The sequence below is a fragment of the Xiphias gladius genome, chromosome 6 (assembly GCF_016859285.1).
Source record: "Xiphias gladius isolate SHS-SW01 ecotype Sanya breed wild chromosome 6, ASM1685928v1, whole genome shotgun sequence".
Taxonomy (NCBI): domain Eukaryota; kingdom Metazoa; phylum Chordata; class Actinopteri; order Istiophoriformes; family Xiphiidae; genus Xiphias; species Xiphias gladius.
The window spans coordinates 19054677-19076854 of NC_053405.1; the positions used below are offsets into that span (position 1 = coordinate 19054677).

Consider the following 22178-nt stretch of genomic DNA (forward strand, 5'->3'; position numbering starts at 1 on the left):
AGTAGATGCAAATGAGGGTAGATATTGAGGGGAATGACATGCAACAGCGTTCCCTAGCCAGAATCTAATCTGGGATGTTGCAATCACAGTATATGGTATGCATCTATATACAGTACGCGCATGCGTTATGAATGAATATGAACATATGTATTTTATTGTAAGTTAAGTGTGTCATTGGATGTGCCATTCATATATGTTGGGAATGGACTAACTTCAGATATGTGAGATACTGTATATGTACATGTATCTGAACCACATCAAATTTAGATATATCTTGTAGATATGTATATATTTATTTTTTCCGACATGATTATGGTCACATTAATTAAGACCTTATATAGTTTTTATAGGCTTGTTTCGTATAATGTACCACATATTTTGTATACGACATACATCATAATATACCCCATACCAGTATGACTCATGAATTTTTATTTATTTATTCTGTCATAACTCTCATTTATTCTTAATATAAGATCACCTTTGATGACAGTCTTGAGTCTACAGGTAATGGATTACATGTCTTTTCTTTTGTGGAAAGTACCTGTGTGTCCTTTTGCGCTGCGTGTCTTTGTCCCGCAGTTGTCACTGGTACACTGCTACTGTTCTTAGTTATCATGATGTTAGTGAAGGTGCTGCGGCTGACCCACGGTCAAACAGAGTGACAGGTTCCGACTTCGAAATAGTTTCACTCCTGGGACGAAACTCATGTCTCACTTTGGCCATAACCATCAGCAGAGAGAGCTGAAATCATAATAAAAGGAATCTTATTACAACCATTAAACAAGAGAAGGGAAAACCCAGGAGGGCTTTAATGCCTGGACATCTAAAATGCTTACGCAGTGAGAATATATTTGCTCATAAAGCTCTTTGATGGTGGCCCTGTCCGTTCCAACACACAGCACTGCTGTCTGTGTAAATAGCTGTGTATTGACCTCCCACCGCATAAGATTGAATGTGTTTCCATAGCTGTCACTTGGTACCATTTTGGGTTTTTACAGGCCCCACTGTACCTTGGTCCCTGTAACCACAGGGGCGCAGGAGTCATACCATCATATCACAAGCGGTGGCCAACAGTGGGATCTTCCTGAGGGTGTAGAGAGATGAGGAGTTGACTATGAACTGCGGCCTCCTCCTCCTCCTCCTGGCAACAATATTGAGCTGTGTTTGATGTGAAGTGATATATAATGTCTAGTGGAGTGTCCATCTCAAGTTAACTAGAGAGCATGTTCCTGTCTCTGTGTATGATCTGTGTTTGTGTGTGTGTGTGTGTGTGTCTTGGGGGGGTCGGAGGGGTCCTCAGTGCTCAAGCCTTTTAATGAGGTCCCCCCACACAATAAAAGAATGGTATTGCTGACTTTTTTAGGGATGTGTGGTTTGAAACTTAACACAGGTTTGCTCAGTGGAAAACCTGGGGCCCTCTCTTATTTATTCTGTATATTTATGAAGACCCCAAAATCATGTGGTGCCCCCTGAGTAGAGGAGGAGGTCCCTCTTCAGCCCCGGTTATTGTCATTTTCCAGCCGTGTTAATGCCCTTTGGTTGCAGATGTTGACTGCTGTGCAATAGCGGATCTTTAGCACACTTTGTCACTGTTGGTTTGAATCAGTTACAGAATATTAATTGATGTCCTAAGCGTGTCAGAGGTGTCCACAGCTGCTTACAGCTTAACAAAGAACATGGTCTTAAAAAAATCACATTTTTCTTGAAATAATTTGCCATTAAATCAAGGGTAATTATTTGTAAAAAAAAGGTTGAGTTATTGTCCTCATTTCAATGTTTATTTGAAGAACATCCTCTAAATTGAGATGTTGTCAACAAGTGAGGTCATCTCATTTCATGCAAAGATGAACCAAACATTTGTTTACAGTGACTCATCAGATGATTACTTTACCACAGTTGGGTTCTCTCTCATAGCCGTGCATTGTTGTAATGTACTTGTTGTTGTGCCAAGTGTCCTGTGTTTAAGATAACATTTGTTTTGAGGACATGCCAAAGGATTTAGTCCCTCATGTTTGAACAGATCAGTTTACTTTGTACCCTGAAATGTAAGGGTTTAGAAACTGGTGACATGAAACAACACCAATAATCAAATGAAAATAAAAGCGTCCCCTCTGTGCCTCCACTGTCAAATAAAATTGTGGGCTAATCATCCTGAATAGCTAATACTGACTGCGGACACTGTGGAGAAGCACTGGCCTGAACTTTAACCGGAAACTTCAAAAGCGAAAGCAATTACTATGCATGCTTTGAACATATCCTTTTCACAAAGTAGCATTCCATTATTCTTCCTGCACTAAAACAACAAAAAGTAACAAAGAAGGAGGAAGTGAAATTGGATTCCTCTTTTAGTTCCAAAAACATCTGGTTTGGCCCATGTTTTAAACAACTAGCATCCCCTCTGAGAATAACAGAAGGTTATGTGCACTGTGTGTAGGTAACAAAATAATCATTTTCAAATGTTTCTCCATTCAAATGTGATCTAATTAAACACTTAAATTCAACCTCTCAGTTGGACCACCGACCATCAAGGGAATTTTCCTCCAGACGTTTTTCTAACTATTCATTTATTTCTCCCCCACTGCTGCCTCGAAACCATTAAAAATACACAGTAATTGCTGCAAATTGATCACTTGTTTTACAGAAGTCATATAAATCTCCGTTCTTGTCAAACTGTAATCGATGGTGTGGGGCAAGAAGACGAGAGAGAATCTGTCAGACGGACCTTGATGCGTCTGCTACATGGAGATACTCTCATGTTCTGTGGTTGAGTTTGGCCACTGTCATTTCCGAGGAATTTCCTGCCATCTGTGTTCAATTGAATTCTCTCACAGATTTGGACTTGCTTGTAAATATTGGGTGCTGGCTGAAGAGGACTGTGAGTTTTGTACCAACAACCTATCAGACCAAAATGAACAGGCCACTGGCGCAGAGATGAGCTAGGCTAACAAAGTCTTATTAATGGAAGCTACAGCAAGACAGCAGAGTGTCTGGCAGCTCTTGAAAGAGTACTTTCATATATGAGATTAATTACAAGGAAATCAAGTAAATCTTTTTCACTAACTTTGCAGCTCAATGCTGAGTAGGCTTATCTCTTGCCTATTTCCAGTCATGCTGTCAGCACAGATTTAGGGACGGCAATGTCAGTCCACCACTTTGCAATATCTCAACAACCTGAGGATGAATTGCCACAAATTTTTGTACAGACGTTCATGGCGCCTAGAGGATGACTTTGGTGATCCCTTGACTTATTCTCTAGTGCCACCATGAGGTCTGCATTTGAGAGAAATTTCTCAACAACTATGGATCGATTACTGGGAACTTTGGTGAACACATTCATGTGCTCCTCAGCATGAACTGTACTAGCTTTGGTGATCTGTTAACTTCAATTAAAGCCATCATGTCAAAATTTTAATTTGTCCAATACTTTTGTTTATGACCAAATACCTGCAAAACAGCCTCAGCTGTCCTTTCTGCTTCATGCTAGTTAGCACCTGTTAGCATGCTAACACACTAAACTAAGATGGTGAACATGGTATGCATTAAATCTCCTAAACATCAGCATGTTAGCACTGTCACTGTGAAAATGTTGCCCTGCTATCATTAGCATTTAAGCTTAAAGCATTGCTGTGCGTACAGTAAGTACAGCCTCACGGAGGTGCTAGCGTGGCTGTGGGCGCGTAGCATTGATCAAACACAGACAAAAACTTGTTCACATTGATCTGCATTCTTCAGTCAAATTTTTCCAACCAAAAGGTAAATCCCTCTAAACTTCTAAATATCCAACTTGTTTTTTACTTTTCTCTGTTCTTGTGTGTTATACATTATGTTATTTTGTAATAAACCTTTATTATTCCATTCTTAACTTAACTGGCAGCCTTCTTCACGTGTAATCACATTTTTCTGCTCATCTAGAAATGTGAGTTATCAAACTAACTGCCAATGCATAGTAACTCACATCGAACTAATCAAATTAATTCCTAACATACACAAGTTTTGGAACAGGAAAATGATGTCCAAATATCCAAGTGTGCAATTCTTGCTAATGATAAATAGAATCACCATAACAATCCAAGTCAAAGACACTTGTGCAAAAATATGTTTGTTTTGACAATTATAAGTGTATTATTTATAAAGACAAATTTGGCTTTTACAGTGTGCATTTTTTCATTTCCCAATATTTAGGAACTTTTAAACACAGATTTTTGGATTCAGGATATGAAAAAAAAAAAAACTGAATCTGTGAACTTTTTTAAACTAAAACATTTATTTTGCCTATCTCCCACATTTCTTTATGCCATTAGCACAGTTTTATTTATCCCATTTTTTAAAATGCTATCACAACTTTGCTCTTTTATTGCTATGCCAGGTGAAATTAAATTAAACGAGGATAAAGCAATCATTACAAACGACCTCTGTTTGACAGAAGTTATTTTCCTAACCTAGCCGTTCTCAACAGTACAGATTTATTATGCTTTTACAGTAATTTTGACAAATATAGGGTCATACTGATGTTTGACTAATGCATCTAATTTCACTACTGTTTCAGAGGGACTTGTGCTTTGTTTTGATACGACTTGAGCAGGCTCACGGACAAAACGCTGCTTCTGCACTAAATCGCCATGTTTATTTTTTGCAGCAGATTTATATACACTGGTTATTCTCAGGAGTGAACATGCACACAGAACCATGCACACACATATGTACACACACAGACAAAAACACAGGATCTAAAACCTTTCAAATCAACACTCATTTAAAAAGTTTTTTGTAACACTATTTATGTTCAGTTGTCGCAGGAAATAACTTGATTCAGTTTAGAAGTATTCCACTTTCACCTTTAACACTTTCTCTGAGGGTGTGGTGCTTCAAATGCTCGTCAGTCCCAAAACTCCGGACTAGCTACATCACTCTGCCAGTATTTACTGCCGCCTCCCCAAACAGAGCAGCCTCTTGTCTGACTTTGAAGCACCTCCGGATCCCTTGCTGAGGTTTCAGCACTCTTGGCCCAGCTCTGGAGCCATGTTGTTCACCAGCCACATAAAGGTGTCTGTCACCAAACGAGACTCCCCTGTCACATCTGCCAGGCAAGGGCATCACATCCTGTCAGTATGTAGGTCTATCAGGTCTGTCTGCGGGCCTGACTGTTGCTTTGTGCGCTGTTTCGCCTTTACAGTTATGTGGCTTCTCTGTCAAATTATAGGATGTGGTTTGGCTGAAGGCTCCTTGTAAAACTTTGTGATTGACTATGATTAATCCTGGCAGTGTACAGATTTGTGGGCAAAATCTTGTTATGATAGTGATTGTCAGGATAGAGTTGTGGCTGCTAGTGGCTTTAAAGTGGTTTGTTGACTATGCACATTTTTGTTATATTAACAAATGTTCTAAAAGTGTATGACTCGAAGATAGAAGATATGCTTCTTTTGTGATAATCAATCATTGCTGTGGTGTTTTTAAAAAAAAAGCTCTTCCCAGAGGTCAGTGTTTTTGAGTACCATGGGGCCTTTTCTTAGGATTTCCTGGTGATTAAGTTTGGGTTTCTGTATGCTGAGCTCTTTTCTTTTTCTGATCAGATATCATCATTCCTAAGCATTGGATAATTATCTATATTAAGACCTCAGACACTGGGTGTTTAGACCAGAAAATTGGCTTTGTGAACTTGCAATGCCTTGACTCAATCTTTATGTTGGTTGGAAACAGAGCAAAACGGGCATTTATTTGTATGATAATGTGCAAAGTACACCTCAAGCCTTCATAGCTGAGAATATAGGTCTTTTTTTTGTCCAGTATTTACAAGCATTTCAGATTTAAACACAGTTTCACAATATGAAGCAAGGGAAATCTAAAATGTTATTAAGCACATTTGTTTTTGCTGTTATACCTATGTTATTAGTCATTGCATCAAAAGCTCTGTCAACAAATTGGAGTGAAATCATGACTGCAGTGCAAGAAATCATCCACAAACAAAGATAATAATGAACTGTATTATTCTGTACGAATGTGTATTATATTGTATTATTATGACTTGTGTTTTTAAAACTCAAACAAAATTTTACATTCAGTAACTTCTGTCTGCTTGACCTGACTTTGGCCCTACAGTTGCAGGTCCTCCTCTTTGACCATACTTTTTTAGTCTTCTGCAATTGTTGGGTACCACCTGTTGATAGATGTCCTCATCAAGCATGGGCTGGCAGGCACCACCAGTGACAAGGTGCTACCACCAGGTGGTGACATGCACAAGTGGAAAGTTTTAATTATGTTAATGGAGGGGGGGGGCAGCAGAGAAAGCTATTGGCTGCGACAGTTAACGGGAAGTTGTGGGAGCTGATCAGCAATGAGCACAGCCTTACAGTGCGTCTTCCTCTGCAAAAGCGTAGAGTGAGTGAGAGATCTCTTTTCAGGATGTATGTGTATGTGTGAGAAAGAGACTTATATGTGTGTGTGCTTTTAAGCATGCATGTGGAGTCACATAATCCCACAACATTCTCTCCTGTGTTTGGGTTTTGACTTACAGTGGCCCCTCTTTAAGCCATGTGGTAAAGTGGTTGGTCTTTGAGACTTCGGCTGGTACCGAGCCTGGCACAGGGATGGGGTAGGTTGGTGGGGATGGGGATTGGAGGGCTGTTGCCTGCCAACTATTTGTTTGTGTTCATGACTGCGGTTAGCACTGCTCCATTTGAAGAGCCTGGTATTATGAGGACGCCTGCTTCCCACAACATGTGCCCTCATCTCTAAAAGGCAGGAGAGCTAATCATTTACCGACCGCCGCATTCATCAGTATGACTTAAAACTGTGTAGCCACTTAGTATGAACAACCAGTTGTATCCACAAAGAAGTTTGCTGGGGCTCATAGCTGTTTCTCAGTTGTTATATATACTAATAGTTTCTTTAATGTTATTACTCTGTTGGAGCTGAAGTAAGATATTTTTGTGCTGTGCCCAGAAACTGGGTGAGGTTTGCAGCTGGATGCCTCTGGAGCCACATGAGTCCTTCTTATTCACTCTGAGGTTTTTTCTTTGCATTCAACTTCATAACAGCTAATCTGAGGTTTTTGTGTGACCAAGCGGACCATGAGAAAGTGGGGAGGAACAAAGATACCTGGTTGAGAATGGCTAAAATCAGCCAGAACAAATTGATTTTATCCTCATGAAAGTTCTCATGTCTGCTGGTACTGGTAAGCCTGCTATGAAAACACTGACATGTCTGTGCTCCAACAGTAATTTAATAGAGTTTTTTCTTCCTCCCTCGCTCTGCACCTGCTTTAAGAGGAGCTTTCTCCCTAGACATTGTTATTTTTCATTTACTTATGCCCCCAGGTTTTTCAATCATACATCCATTACTAAGCAAACAAATAAGTTCCGGGCCTATGCTGCAGACACAAATATAGACATGAGTTATGAGATTCAGAGAAGCCGGGAAAGGCTTTGGACCCTAATACACAACATCTGCACCAAAAAAGATGCACAACCAGAGCATCCCGCTACAAAGGCCTGCTCTTGCACACTTGCATCTATTGAGCTGACTAATGTTAAAAGAGTGGAAAGAGAGGGGGAGAGCCATGGCAGGTGGGGGTGTTGTGGCAGACAGGAATAAAATGATCATTATTAACTGTTTAAGTGCTGAATGTTATGATTTATGGAGCCAAAGTGGGGCCAGTTGAGGTGTCACAATGGATTTCCAGAGGCATCTGTCTTGTGGTTTTGGCAGCTTGTTGTAGCTTGGGTACAGATGTTTGCATCACACTCCTGGCAACTCGTTTCCCTCTCCAACACCCTCCCCTCAGTACCCTCCTTCTGCTTTAAGTTCAGTACACCTCTGATCGCTCCCCTTTCCTCTCCTTAAACCATCTATCCATCTGCACATCTGCTTTTCATTGAGGCCTGCATGTCTCTGAAGACTTGAATGCATTAAATGTTGGCACAAGTACAGTTTCACTCTGGCACTTAACACAACGCTTAGGTGACTTAAAAGGGAGAGGCGAGAATTATAGAAAATGAAGTGTCACCGAAATAAAAAATCGCCCCAGATTACCACCAATTACAGTTAATAATGGTGTCCAGACCATGTGCTGATCAGATGGAGGACTGGTGTTGTCTGTAGAGAAATAATGATACCAGAGAGAGGGAGAAGGAGAGAGATTCATTGAGGGAGACAGCGACATAGACTTCCAACTATGTGATGATGTGGTTTGATCTTTTCAATACTGTATAGACTGGAATGCTTTGGATGGTAATGTAGTCATATCTGCGTATCTTGGGATAATAGCCTTGTTGTTTCAGAGGGGTTAAGTTCTGCTAGATTGGAGACATGTGTCTGCTCTGCTTTATTAGTCATTTATTAGTCACTGAGGTCAAGGGAGAGTTTTTAGCCAAGGCACAACGTTGCTGAACTTGAACATGACTCCGATCATCAGCCCCTGAGGCAGCCTGAATAGGTGTACAATTACAGCGCACCCTAACCGACGATGATCCCCAATGTGAAATTCATCCAGTATGTGAAGCATGCTCAACAATCAATGTAATCACCATCACAGTGACCGCAGCCTTCCAATAAAGACTGAGTCGTGCCCTAATTATCAGAATTATCGAGTCTGCATTCATTCATCGTGCCTATGTATTGTCTTATTTTTCAGCCTCCATGGTCACAGTGGCTGCATTAATCAGCAGGAAAAAGGATTAGAAAGCACTTTCCACTCACGATCATGATGCATGTGAGTTTTATGGCGTTGTGCTCTGCTCTCCCAAAGGATTTTGACAAGAAGGAAGCATGACAAATGGATGACATCAGAGCAGACGTATTGCTGGGTGATTGGAACCTTGTTTCCCTCCACAACCTCAGCCAAAAAATGATCATAAATCTCCCAAAACACGTTCTTGAATAACCACGTTTATCCCTTTTATAATTACTCTTGTTTGAAGCATTAGTTTATGTATTTGTGTGCAATGAAGCCTACAAACTGGCATACTGCTCCTTTAATTTGACTTCTCTTGCACATCTCAGTGAGCTCCTCAGTTTACCATCATCCTGCAGCAGTGTTCACTGAAAGGAATGTGCTACTTTAATTATACAGGAGAGGAGAGGAGGCAAAGGGAGCAATAGATATCATGTGATGACATTCATGGAACGGAAGACACCACTTTACATATAAGAGAGTATTATTAGACACCACTTTGTCAGCAGGGCTGTTTCTTGCCTACAGTCCTTCTTCCAAAAGTGATTTTATTTATTTTTTTAGGATAGCGTTTTAAGAGGCAGATAACAATAGAGTCCTTATTTCTGTCTGCGACTTAAGTTGGCAATGCTGACATCAGTGGCTCTTTGTGAGGATGATCCAGCACATCTGTACATGGTCTCTGTACTGAACACAACACTTGCCCCAGGTTCTTCTGGCACTGTCCTGCCTCTTTCTTTGTCTGTCTTTCTTTCTGCCCCTGCGTCCCTGGTCTCACGCCCTTAAAACGTCACTCCTAATTGGGTCTGAATGCTCGCAACTGTGTATATCACAGCAACATCCCACCCTGCTTGTTCTAAGATGCTCACAAGAATTGGACAGAATATTGAACTCAGTTAAAAATCCCCTGTGAAGTTTTCTTATGAACAAACAATTACATTCAGCATTTCGTACCAAAATGCCGAGTGTGCATCTTTGGGGTCTAACAATTGTGTTGAATCCATATCCTTCCCCTTGCGATAGTAATTTTTAAAATCTGTAATTTTTTGAATCTCTACTGTTTATATTCATCTTTATTTGCTAGTAGCCGCCTTCTTTCCTGCCTTCGTGGAAACATTGCTACGCTTCTTTGCATGTTACTGCCATCAGTGGAATCAGTGGAATACCGGTGGTAGGAGTTTGTATCATGTTGCCCATGTGGTCGCGCTTATGCAAACGAACTGGGGACCCACTTGTAAAAACATTGCTCCATAGTGCTACGAGAGTTCAAAAACTCCACAGGGTACCTTTAATTTCTGTGAGTTAATTATACAAAAAGATATTTTTTAAGAAATCAAGTATAATGAACACACAGCTGCCTTGCTCAACAGACCACCCATAAACTCTGCACAATCAAAAGAGGAATGGTCAGCTCTTTCTCTCTTTCACTCTCTCACAGTATCTCACTCTAATGCACTCACTCACACACACACACACGCACGCACGCACGCACGCACGCACACACACACACACACACACACACACACATTGGTCTTTCTATAGTAGTGAGGACACTCATTGACATAATGCATTAATGCATTAATGCATTCCCAAGCCCTTTAGCCTTACCTTAACCATTACAACTGAATGGGTTTTCCCAACCGTTACCCTAACCCTAACCTAAACCTAATCCTAACCTTAACCCTAAAACCAAGTTGTAACCTTCAAAAAGGCCTTTGAAGTTGTGAGGTCACACACGCTCTCTCTCTCCACTTGTCACTGCTGCTGGATGTTTTGCATTTCACCTCAGTCCCTGATGCGCTCTTTGGCTTCCACCTCCTGATCAAACTAGGCTTTAACACACAATGAAATGTTCAATGCTGAATTACCATGGCACATTCAATATAAACTGAATTTAGTGTTGGGTCCCATCCAAGCCACCATATGTTAAGGAGCATGTTTCCCCAACCAGAGCATGACTGATTCTGTTAATGTAGAAAAGCTCTAAATCACCAGAGTGCTAACTTTCTGAAGCAGTGGGCTCAAGACCTTTAACACTCATTTAACACTCTGATTTTAATGTCCTGGAGACATTCATAAGGTGTCTCTGATGGAGGCACTTTAGTCCACTTGAGCTTTCGCAACATGATGCAACGCTCATCATGAATGTTGGACACACAAACATAGGCAGGAGGGGTTTTTTAAGCCCTTTTTGGAAGTACTCCTACCTGTTTGTATTGGAACAAGTAAATTGAAGCCATGCAAGAAGAGTTTCAGTGACACTCATTGTCTCTCTCCCATCTAGTTGATGATTCTGCCACAAATTGTCACGCAAACTCCTAGATGCAATTAAACCACATGTGAAAGTCAGATGCTGGCGTGAGGTTAAAAATCCAGATGTATTTGTAACTTCCCCTGAAGCAACATAACAAGAAAAAAACATCTTACAAACAAATGGGACTTTAAAACTGCTGTAGGTTGTTTTGTAGGTTTGGGCTCCAAATAGCAGCAAGAGCTAATCTATCTGTTCTGCTCCTGATTTGTGACTTAGGCACACAGGGCAAGGTTCTGGTTAAAGCAGCTAAAATCACTATTTTTAACAGTGGATCGCAGGACTACCTGTATGTGAAAGGAGTTGCTCACAGGTGACAATTCAGCTCAGTTCTACGGAGCATTTCAAGCTCTAAAAACTAACTGTACACTACTTGTCCAGCTTCAAATGGCAGACAGACAAAGTTAGAAGCTAGCTTGTGAACAAAGTGGAGCATTAAACAGCTAAAGAGCCAGATTTGTCCATTCAGGAACTGGTGAAGAAAGAAACAGAGCTGAAAAAGAACGAATATTGGTCTTACATTTATCAGGTGGACACAACTCAACTCCAAATTAATGCTAATTTTGCTGCATTTGGCTCGATCTTTAGGTAAGCAAATGTCTGGGCAACAAGTTTGCCATATCAATTTAAAAGGTATATGTCAGTGTTGTTTCATCTGCCATCAAGTGACCAGTCTCAGGTTTGTGTAAAAGTCTTGCATGATGTAGCTTTTAACTAAAGCGTGCGGCATTCCCATTTCCAAACTTACTCATGGCCCCAAAGTTAATCCTTATCAAAATTCATAGTCCCCTCATCTCATGTTCACTAAGAGAAATAATAATGATACCAAATAAATTCCAACCAAGGAAGGTTTTTGATACCGGTGCTGATAAAATACCTGACTTTTATCAATGCTATATTTGAGAAATATAAACATGTTTTTCTATAAACCCCTTTTAAACTTAACAAAAGAAGTGAAAGTTCATAACATTTTATGTTGTCTAAACACAAGCAGCCGTACAAGAACTCTGCCTGAATAAAATAGTCTAAAACTGAAAAAAATTTTTTTATTTTAATCTGGAACTATCTGATCATAAAATAAGTAAACAAGATTGCTATTTTGACCAGGTTTGTACTGCTAGCTTTCAGTAGCTGTCAGTTTTTTAATTGGGTCTTCGGATGCATTTTGAATGTCAGTACTGAAAAAGCATTGAGGTTCGATAGCCAGCCCTAATACCAGGTGTAGTGTTCTGTAAAAGACATGTAAAACCAAGCTCAGTGCAACCCCGTTCAATAGTTTCTGGCAGTGAAGACACATTTAAGTGGATATTCAAAAAAAAAGCCATTCTGAAAAACAACGGTTGCTTGTTCAGCTTGTTTTGAGTAAAACAATTTGCAGACAAGTAACCAACGTTCTGGGATCATTTCTGTCTTTTCTCTGTGTTTAACGTATTTACATGGTGAAGTTTTCTTGGCAAAATTCCAGTATGCACTGTTGAACAGGGCAGTAAGCTTTGAAAGAGCATTGTCCAATAATTTGTTACATTTGCCGGCCTGCCTGGTGTGGGTCTGTGTTTTATATGGTGTTGACTCTGATATGTGTGTGAAAGAGTGCATGTGCATTCATTCAAGGCTTCATTGACCAACTGCTAGTCCATTCAGGGCTTTATGATGACAGCTTTTTTATTTGGTTGTTTGTGCTTTTGTGTGCATGCACATGGGCAATCAAGGCCTAATTAAGAGATCTCTGACGATGTTAGACATCTTTTTGTCACTTCTGGCCATCCTGATTGAATTACTCCTGACTTGAGGCTGGCAAACACTTGGTGTCACATCAGCAAGGCCTTGAAACTTTCATACAGGAACACAGTTGTATCTTCTAATTGGTGGGGATGGTCAGCCAACAAGCTGTGAGAAAAACATTCAAAGAAAAAGAAGAAAAATCCTGAATTTTATAAACACAACAATTTGTATTGCTGAAAACAGACCAGAGTTGAAAGACATCATGCCTTCTGTTAACAGCTTTGAGTGAAACCAGTGTTGTTCCTTCGGTCCCCTGGCAATACTACACTGTTTGCGTTGCTCGCTTTGCCTTTTCTCCACTTCTTTGTGTTTCCGCTATGACCCACGACAAGACAAATGCAGAGGAGACTGTGGATACATCAGCTGTAGGAGGGATATGTGGATAGATGTTCCTTAAACTGAGGATAACATGGCTCACAAAGTTCCCTTGTTTTCTCTTGTCTTTTGTAGATTCTTGTAACCTTTTTCCCATATTCCAAAACACTTCCTCCCTTTCCTGCCTATCCTGTTTTTTCCCCCTCTCCATCTGTTACTCATGTTGTAATATCTTTCTTTCTCCTTTGTTAATCCTTTTTTTTCTAAATCCTTATACTTGCTGAATGTTTCTCTGACTATTTTCACATCTAGTCCATTTTGTTCGCCAGCACCTTTCCGTGTTCTCCCTCACATACATGGTGCTTAGATGAGTTTATTAATAATAGCTCATGGTGTGTGATAACATTGTCAATAACATTGTTAGGAGAAAATTGAATTTGAGAAATTGAGTTAGGAAAGTTGGAACAGGGGTGCGTGGCCACCTACACATGAGTGTGTAGGGATATCAGCTTTCCCTTCACAAATGTTTCCTCATACACCAAGGCCTCCCTTTGCTCACTTTCATCTTTCTCGTTCCTATTTTTATTATATTTTTGGTCACATTCATAAAGCCTCTATTGCTTATCAAACATTCAGGTTGGAATGATAAAAATTCTGATAATAATACAAATTTTAAAAATATGCCTCATTACACAGACTTGTACCCAAAGAATAAAATACAGTATGGTAGATAGAAAAAAGTAAATACCGCTGAAGAATAATTCATCCACAATAGTTATCTCTGGTTTTTGAATTTTAGGACATCCAACCTTTGAATGAGAGGCAAAACATCTTCCAGAATCTAAAGCAAGTCCATCTCTCCTTGACTCCACTTCTAGGTTAAATCACTGACTATTTACAACACACTTTAATCTCTAATTTTCCCCCCTTAATTAATAATTTACTAATTACGTAAATAAAATAAAATATGAATTAAATAAATTCAAGAAGTCGCTGTTTTCCCAAAAGGATTGATTGCATAAAATTAGAGCAACTGATAGTAACGGTTACACTTTTACTGGCCTGACCTTCTGGACATATTTATATGCATTAGTTTATTTTACCAAAATGGACATATCCCCATTCTTTTTTTTTTTTTAATAACAGTTCCCCAACTACTCCACGAATAATATTTGGTAATAAATCTCTCCAGCGTTTTTCTTACAGTCACCAGTCAAATTTTGCCAAAGAGCTCTCCATATATCACTGGATACTACAGTTGTGGCAGCCAATAATTTTTCCTCATGAGAATATTTATAATCTAATAGGATTTCAACATGTCACTCATGGCATGGATCCCATTGTAAACTGATTATTCTTCCAAGGCTGTCAGTAGATCACTGAGAGCAATTTGCTTAGCCAGCTTTTAATTTGAGAGTGACATTGGGCCACAGCTCTGCTAGCTAAAACAATACTCTAATATGGAAGCCTATCGAGGATGTACAAGTCTCCCTATGGAAAAAAAAGAATGTAAATGTATGTAATTAGTGTATCAGCTACATTCTGATCATTTGACAAGTAGTCAGTTCGGTAATATTCTCCCTGATCCTTTTCCAGTGAATGGTGCCTACTGCTCAGAGAAAGATGTAGACGCTGAGCTGGGTGACGGTGAGGGAACCCTGATGCGATGTGGGCAGAGCCTGCCACTGCCAGTGGGGGGTCATTCAGGGGGACTTTACCCCCAGAGCCTCCACTGTGACAGACCTACCCCCAACCTCCTTTTGCAGGACGGCCCTCACCAAGACACCAGGTAAACTGTCACTATTATTCATGTTTTATAATAATTTTGTTCCTGTTCCAGTTTTGAATGTTTCCTGTTTGGTATACTATTACTAACAGTTTGCAGGCACAATGTGTTTTTCATTATCTTTGCGATTGTGAATAAGATGCATACATATATAGCCTTAAAGCTTTGCCCAGTCTAATAAAACACACTGGAGGGGTCCAAGGTACAACATTTATGTTACACTAATGCGATTCTTCTGTTGTGCAGTCTTTGACTACTGTTTGTCAAGTCAGAAAAAATTCACAGTGAATTTCAATGTTCTGGGGTTTGTCCTATTTCTTTACCCTCCTCTTTTCTTTCCCTCTATCCTTAGTCATGGACCTAAATGTGCATCTGGACAGACATTCACTCCTCTCATATTGTCTCTCGATATTTTCCCCACAGCCAAACAGGAAATGGTGTTCCTGAATAGAAAGGGGGGGGGCAGTCTTTATTAACAACAACGATGACAAAGTCTGCCAGTGGCTTTCTCCAATACAAGGTAGCATTAGCTCTGTTTTATCCGCTGACGTGCTCAGGGGAAGGGACAAAGACGATTCCTTCATGAGACAACCCAGAGAAAAGAGAGCTCTTCTCACATCACTCAGGGGCTTTGGACAAAATCCATAATGAGCCAACTGACAGGAATAATTATGTAGGAGATCACAGCAACGCATGGAGAAATCTGACCTTGGTTCCCCATTCAGCAGGGAAAAGATTCCCACCATAATACACAGTATTGTAAACGGTGACCCTTCATAGGCTGCAATTATGCCACCAAAACAGGTGACTCCCTATTTATCCCCAATGCTGGGTTGGGTTTAACCCCTTTGTGTCATCAAAGCTCGTCAGATGGACACACTAGCCAGTGGCCTCTCTGTCTCAGTTGCCATCCATCCCTCCCCCTCTCTATTCTTAGTCATAAATGCCCATTCATATCCTCTCACTACTAGAAGATCCTGTTTCATTTATTCATAAAAACACTTTGGATCACCGGCAGTGGATGCTGCCTGGTGTCCAACATCACCTTATGCCACTGAATCCATAAGATGTGTTTGATGTTTGGTCCATAAGGTCATTTTGAATGAATGAAATATTTAAGGCTAGTGGGACTCATTTAGGATGGCATGATTTTTATGTAGACTGAGAGAAAGATTGGAGGAGGAGGGGGAAGCAGAAGGCTAATCTCTGACAGTGTCGCTGGTGGGAAGGATGAACCAATCTGTGTCTGTCATCAGCCTTTGAGCTAATAGTGCTCATATTCCTCTCTGTGTGTTTTTCTCCTTACAGATCCTCCTCTGCCTTCCAGAGGACCCTGCCGGGGGCCTCCCCTGGCCTGGGCTGCAGCAATGCCAGTGCGGCTCGCTCCTCTCTCCCTTACCTAATCAAACAGGAGAACTCAATGGGCTATAAAATCTCCAGCACAGGGTCAGAGGTCCATAGCACGTCTCAGGCTGGGTTTCAGAACTGTAGAGCAGGCCAAGTTTTGGGGGTGGCACGGGACGATACAGTTGGAGCTCCGCATGTTAGCAACAACGGTAGCGGCGTATGCGCAGCAGGCGCTGTAGGTAGTGCTGTGTCAAGGGACACAGTGCAACCGTTTAATAATGAAGATGGCTCCTCCCCACTGGCTTTGTCTCCAACTGGCTCCCGTCATTCAGCGCGGCCGCTCAGTGCTAGCAATCTGAAGAGACGCTGCCTGTCCCTGGCCTCGCAGTCCACTGCCGCTGCTGGCACCGGCAGCGTTGCTGCCACAGGTTCCCCATCAGCTACTGGTACTGCTTCTGAGGAGATCAATATCACCGCCATCATCTGCTCTTCCTCCCAGATGTCGATGGTGGCCTGCGTCAACGGGTTCCGCACTAACCTCTCACCCAGCCACACCAGCAGTGCGGGGTTCTCCTCCTCTTCCTCCTCCTCTTCTACGTCCCCACCCTCTAACTCTTGCTCAGTGGAAGCCCTCCAGAGGCCCCCACCTCACGGCAGCCCCCAGCAAGCCACGGTACAGGAGAGCTGTAAGCTGTCCTCACCTGCCACCTGCCTGCTGTCCCTTTCCTCCTCCTCCTCCACGTCCTCCTCTTCAGTGTCCTCAGTGGAGCCGGAGCAGAGCCAGGGGCAGAGCCAGGGGCTGTGTGAGGAGCAGGGCTCCATGCTGCAGGGGCGTGGGGCTGGAGGAACAGCTGGTGGAGGAGTGGGAGGAGGAGGAGGCTCGGACGGGTTGGGGCTACTGATGAGTGGGGCCCTGATGTCTGGTACAATGCATTCGGGACCTGAAGCTGGGGCTCACCTGGATGGGGGCCAAAGATCTGGGGCTCCCCTCAAGCAGGAGCCCCTTGATGACTTCTCCCCCAGTGAAGACGAACTCTTTCAGCACCACTATCATCATCACCATCACTTGAGTGGTCGTAGTGGGCACCTTTGTCACCCTCACCACCCCCCTCGACCTGCCATGCCTCCACCCTACCATCTGCACCAATATGTGGGGCCCAGCCCTGGGGGCCTGCTGCACCACCAGAGCCAGCAAACAGCGCCAGCCTCTGCCCTGGGACACAAACAGACCTCCGGAGGCCCTCCTGGGTCCCACACAGCCCCAGAGCAGGAAGAAGTCGTTGGAGGAGCACTGGGTGATAAGCAGGTCTGTCGCTGGATTGACTGCAGTGCTGCATACGAGCAGCAGGAGGAGCTTGTGAGGCATATTGAGAAGGTCCACATCGACCAGCGCAAAGGTGAGGACTTCACCTGTTTCTGGGCTGGCTGCATTCGCCGCTACAAGCCCTTCAACGCACGCTACAAGCTGCTCATTCACATGAGAGTCCACTCCGGAGAGAAACCTAACAAGTGTATGGTGAGTCATCATAAACCACTAAAATTATCTACCCAACATTTGCCAGACCCAAAAAACAGAAACCAGTGGTCAGTTATATTCACAAAAAATATATTCAGTATTGTTGAAAATCCCCTCATAGTCAGCTATCTTACTTCTACCAATTTTTCTTTCTTTTTGAAAGTAATGGGTTGTATTTATTGGTTTGATATGATTCAAGTTTGTCCGATAATTGCAACCATCTGTTAATTTTTTTGTTTGAATTAAACACGAACATATTTCACAAAGTAATACAGTCCCTGTAGATGATTTTTCCTCTAAAAGATACACGTACACCATGTCCAAAAACAAGACTGGACTTGCTCCATTGCTGATTACTTTTCAACAGAAACTTTAATTTTGTTTTGGTTGAGAAACAGTTATGATTGTAATTCCTGTATTTTTAGTGGAACATATAAAAAAAAATATATATTTTTTTCCACTGAAGATGTGAGCTGCTGTTAGGGTAGCACTACCTCGTTAGTATAAATAGATTTGTGGTTGTATTCTTTGCAGGTAAGGCTCCAATTCCACAAGTCAACATACTAATCAATGTCAAGCTGTCATTCCCCTGCGTCCCTGAGCAAATGGAAAAAGGCCTTCAACCTTAAGAATGATTTAGTCCAAATACACAATTAGTCCACAATTTGTGTAGGGCAAAGCCATGTTTATTTTCACGAGCACTCTGTTTTTTGAGAAGGGATTCAGATCATGAAAAGCCAACACATATGGTTAACATAACCAAACGATGCCTACACTTGATCCATTTAAATGGGAGCTTTAAATGTTTAGCTGTCCCACAAGTATTAAGTGAATTGGCTTCATATCCAAGCCAAACATGAGGAGAAATGTAGTAGCCTGGAGAAGGGAGCCACAGAGGGATAGTCGGTAACATTTGCTAGTCTTGCTCAATTCACGGCTTCACCCAAAGCGCCTGTCAGAAGTGGTCCTCTTCAAGTACAGGAATCCATCCAAATCCTAATTACTGAAAAACGGAGTCTGCAATATTGTTACAACACCTGTTTTATCTCAAGGTCTTTTTTTTCCGTGAAAGAAAAAAAATTCAGGTCCTGTTTATTTTTCTCCATAACTTGTATAATAGTGGCTTGTAAAATTAGCCAAAGTGAGAGTCTTTTAATAGGAAGTTGTATTTTATGACACTTTTCGGCAGCGTTGAATAAGAAATTCATGTGGGTTCCGACTGATTCTGATACTTGTTAATGCACATCTGAGCTGAAAGCTGAGCGAAGCCAAAAAGACACAAACTCAGCTGTTGCTGCTGTTCACCCTGCTTTGCGTCACTCCAGGATATTAGTGTTTCTGCTTCCTTGACTCAACTGAACTAAAAATTTGGAAGTAATTTGCTGCATTGTACGTGCCCCAACTGCTTTAGATGGGGTTATTAAAGGCTTTCATTAGTCTTTTGTTGTTGTTGTTTTGGTTGTTGTTGCTCTTTAGAGCATTGTGCTGGTGTGTGTTTTACTCCATGTAGGACTACAGTTACATTTGGCTGACACATGTTTATATGTGTATAGGTGTATGCATACGTGTATCACTGTGAAGGCGTTTGTGTGTGTTTTTGGAGATGTTTGCCATATGTGAGTGCTAGAACAATTCAGCTCAGTGTGGACGAGCCACTGGACTCTGTCTGCAGACACGAGGCACTGTGAAACTCTGCTACACAACCTAACCTCCTAATCCCCCTTATTTCAAGCACACACACACACACACACACACACACACACACACACACACACACACACACACACACACACACACACACACACACACACACACACACACACACACACACACACACACACACACACACACACACACACACAAACAAACGCATGTATTCGCAGCTATGCAGCAATGTGAAAATGGGGATATTGTTTCCATTGACTCTCACAATAGGAAGTATTGATTCCGTGTACAGTATGTTGGGTTGTAGCACTCCTGCTTTTCTGATGGAACATAAACAGAAATGTGAAATGTTTTCAAGCTTGAATCAACACATCTAATCAGCCGGGATTGAATGTATGTTGATCTGGGATTTCAGCAGATAAACCTGGAGGGCCAGAAAAAATAAACATGCTCTCTGTGTATATTTGTAAATGTGTTTGTGTTTGTATATAGTCTATATGGATTTAAGTAACTACTCTGTACTTATAGGAAACCTAGTGTCTCTGTGTGTGTCTGAAAGAGCGTATGCTAGTGTATTTTAGCTGTGTCCATCCCAAGTCCTTTTTTTTTTTTTTTTTTTGTCTGAGCTTCTGGTGCTTTTTTGGCCAGTAGCACTGATACCTCTTGTGTTTGTTGTGCTCATGCAATAGACAAAGGCATTCAAGAATTTGAACAATTCATATAGAGGAAACAGATGAGACATTTTGTTTTAGGACCAAATGCCCTAGAAAAACCAGGGCTAATCCCTTTATTATCTTTCCAGCAGCAGATTCCAGCGGGTGCTCATGAAGCAGAGCTCTCCTCACATCCAAACATAACACATCTCTCTCTCGCTCTCTATGCATATTTATATATATTTATATATATATATATATATATATATATATGTATATATGTACGTATTATATATAAAACACATGTATATAAATATAAATGTATATTCTGCATCTCTGTTTCTTCTTACATCTGCACAGCATTTGCTTCATGCTGCGTTTTGGCAGGGAAAAGTCATTATCACAACACACAAGTCATACCCTGACCCCTGCATGAAGAAAAGGGGTTACAGTCTGTACCTTGCTAATATTTTGAGAAATTCTTCATTAAAAAAAAAAGTCAGTTCCTTCCATATGTAGATGGCTGAGTTTGAGGCTCTTAGAATTCTGCTGCCTTTTAGAAAATATGTTTAGTTCCCTCTCCCCGCCAATTAAAGCTGGCCCTGGGCTGTTGTGTAGTGCAGGCAAGCAATGATGGACACAAGGGCGAAAAGGAAACAACATAATCTCTCTGCAATATCCTGTTGTGTTTCATGCCTAATTCACTTGTTATTTTAGTTTATTACATTTTTTCCTGTGTCTGCATAAATATTAAAAATATATCCAGCAAGAGTAGCCCTGACAGGGTCCTAGACTTTGATATTGTTCTGCTTTGTCAGAGCCTTGACCAGCGGATTTGAAGTGTCTGAAGGCTGAACTGTGAGCTATGAAGGTCAGAAAATATCCCCCTAAACCATTTACAACCGTTTACATGGCATAGTGACCTCAGGCAGGAGTACACAATTGTGCACTTAATTTCTTTTGTTTGCCATCGTGGTTTTGGTTAGATGTCAGAGAAAAACCTACCCGTGGAGTAAGATTTTCGAAACAATAGTATGCTTCAAATGGTATTAGAGGAGGTTACGTTGTCGTGGGATGAAGTATGCAGTCAGTGGTTCAAGGCATGAAAAATGACTCAATGGTTTTGATATGGCACTGTATTTATATGCAAAATTTCATAGTAACAATCTTTTGGAAAGATGCAGTATTTTTAGAATTTCTAACAAAAGCACAGTTTGAGTGCATTATGTGCTGTAAATGGCAAAGGTAATGTTTTATCGTGACAGTTTTGGCTTGAATACAATATCAAGGCTTTATTTAAATTCTTTTTGCACCTGGACAAATTTATTAAGGCATCTTTATTAACTTTTATGTAAGTAAAGTAAGGTGATCTCAATGGTGATTTATATGTCATTATGTAGGAAGATAAACGTGTTTTCATAGTGCAGCATGCCCATAGTAATTTAAAGGACTATATTTCTTTTGTTATTTGATTAAAGTTTCTATTTTTTTCTCCCAGAGTTCATAACATTAAGGTGATGTAATTGACAAATTTACTTAAAAATAAAAGAAAATTCCTCCATAAAATGGTAGATTCACATATTTTAGTGTTACTCTTTATGTTAGAGCAAATGCGAGACAGAGAGCCACCTGGCCCTTACAATCATAAAACACAGCCAGCATTAGCTGCTTAATGGGGACCTGTCCAAACACATACACATGTGCATATGTACAGACAAACACCAAAACACACACACACACACACACACACACACACACACACACACACACACACACACACACACACACACACACACACACACTCACTGATACACTCAGTCAAACTACTTGTTGAAGGAAAGTTGGATGTTGAGTCCTGCTGGAAAAAAAAGCATAGTTCATGGAATTTCCTCTTTTTTTCAGTGGTGTGAAACCGGCAAACATATATATTTAGATTTACTAGACGGATTTTTGGAAGAGAGCGGCGAAATCCCTTGGTAGCAGACGTTGAGACATAGAGTGCTAGCCAGTGCCAAAATGGCGTGTGCTTTCAGGGGTAATGGAGTCTTTTGTGAGCAATCAGCTCAGATGCAGGAGATGAAACAGGGAGTGCCATTAGCTAATTAAAACTGAGGTTCAGCACATGACCTGAC

The 22178-nt window shown here is 41.1% G+C and overlaps 1 protein-coding gene across 4 annotated transcripts in view; it reads left to right on the plus strand.

Moving 5' to 3' along the window:
• Positions 1-22178, plus strand: part of LOC120791199 (zinc finger protein GLIS1) — a 79235-nt gene that overhangs the window by 19803 nt on the left and 37254 nt on the right. For all 4 annotated transcript variants that reach the window (XM_040129450.1, XM_040129451.1, XM_040129448.1 and 1 more), the window contains exons 3-4: positions 14676-14868; positions 16174-17728. In XM_040129450.1, the coding sequence (XP_039985384.1) occupies positions 14676-14868; positions 16174-17728 (1748 nt within the window). The remainder of the gene's footprint in view (positions 1-14675; positions 14869-16173; positions 17729-22178) is intronic.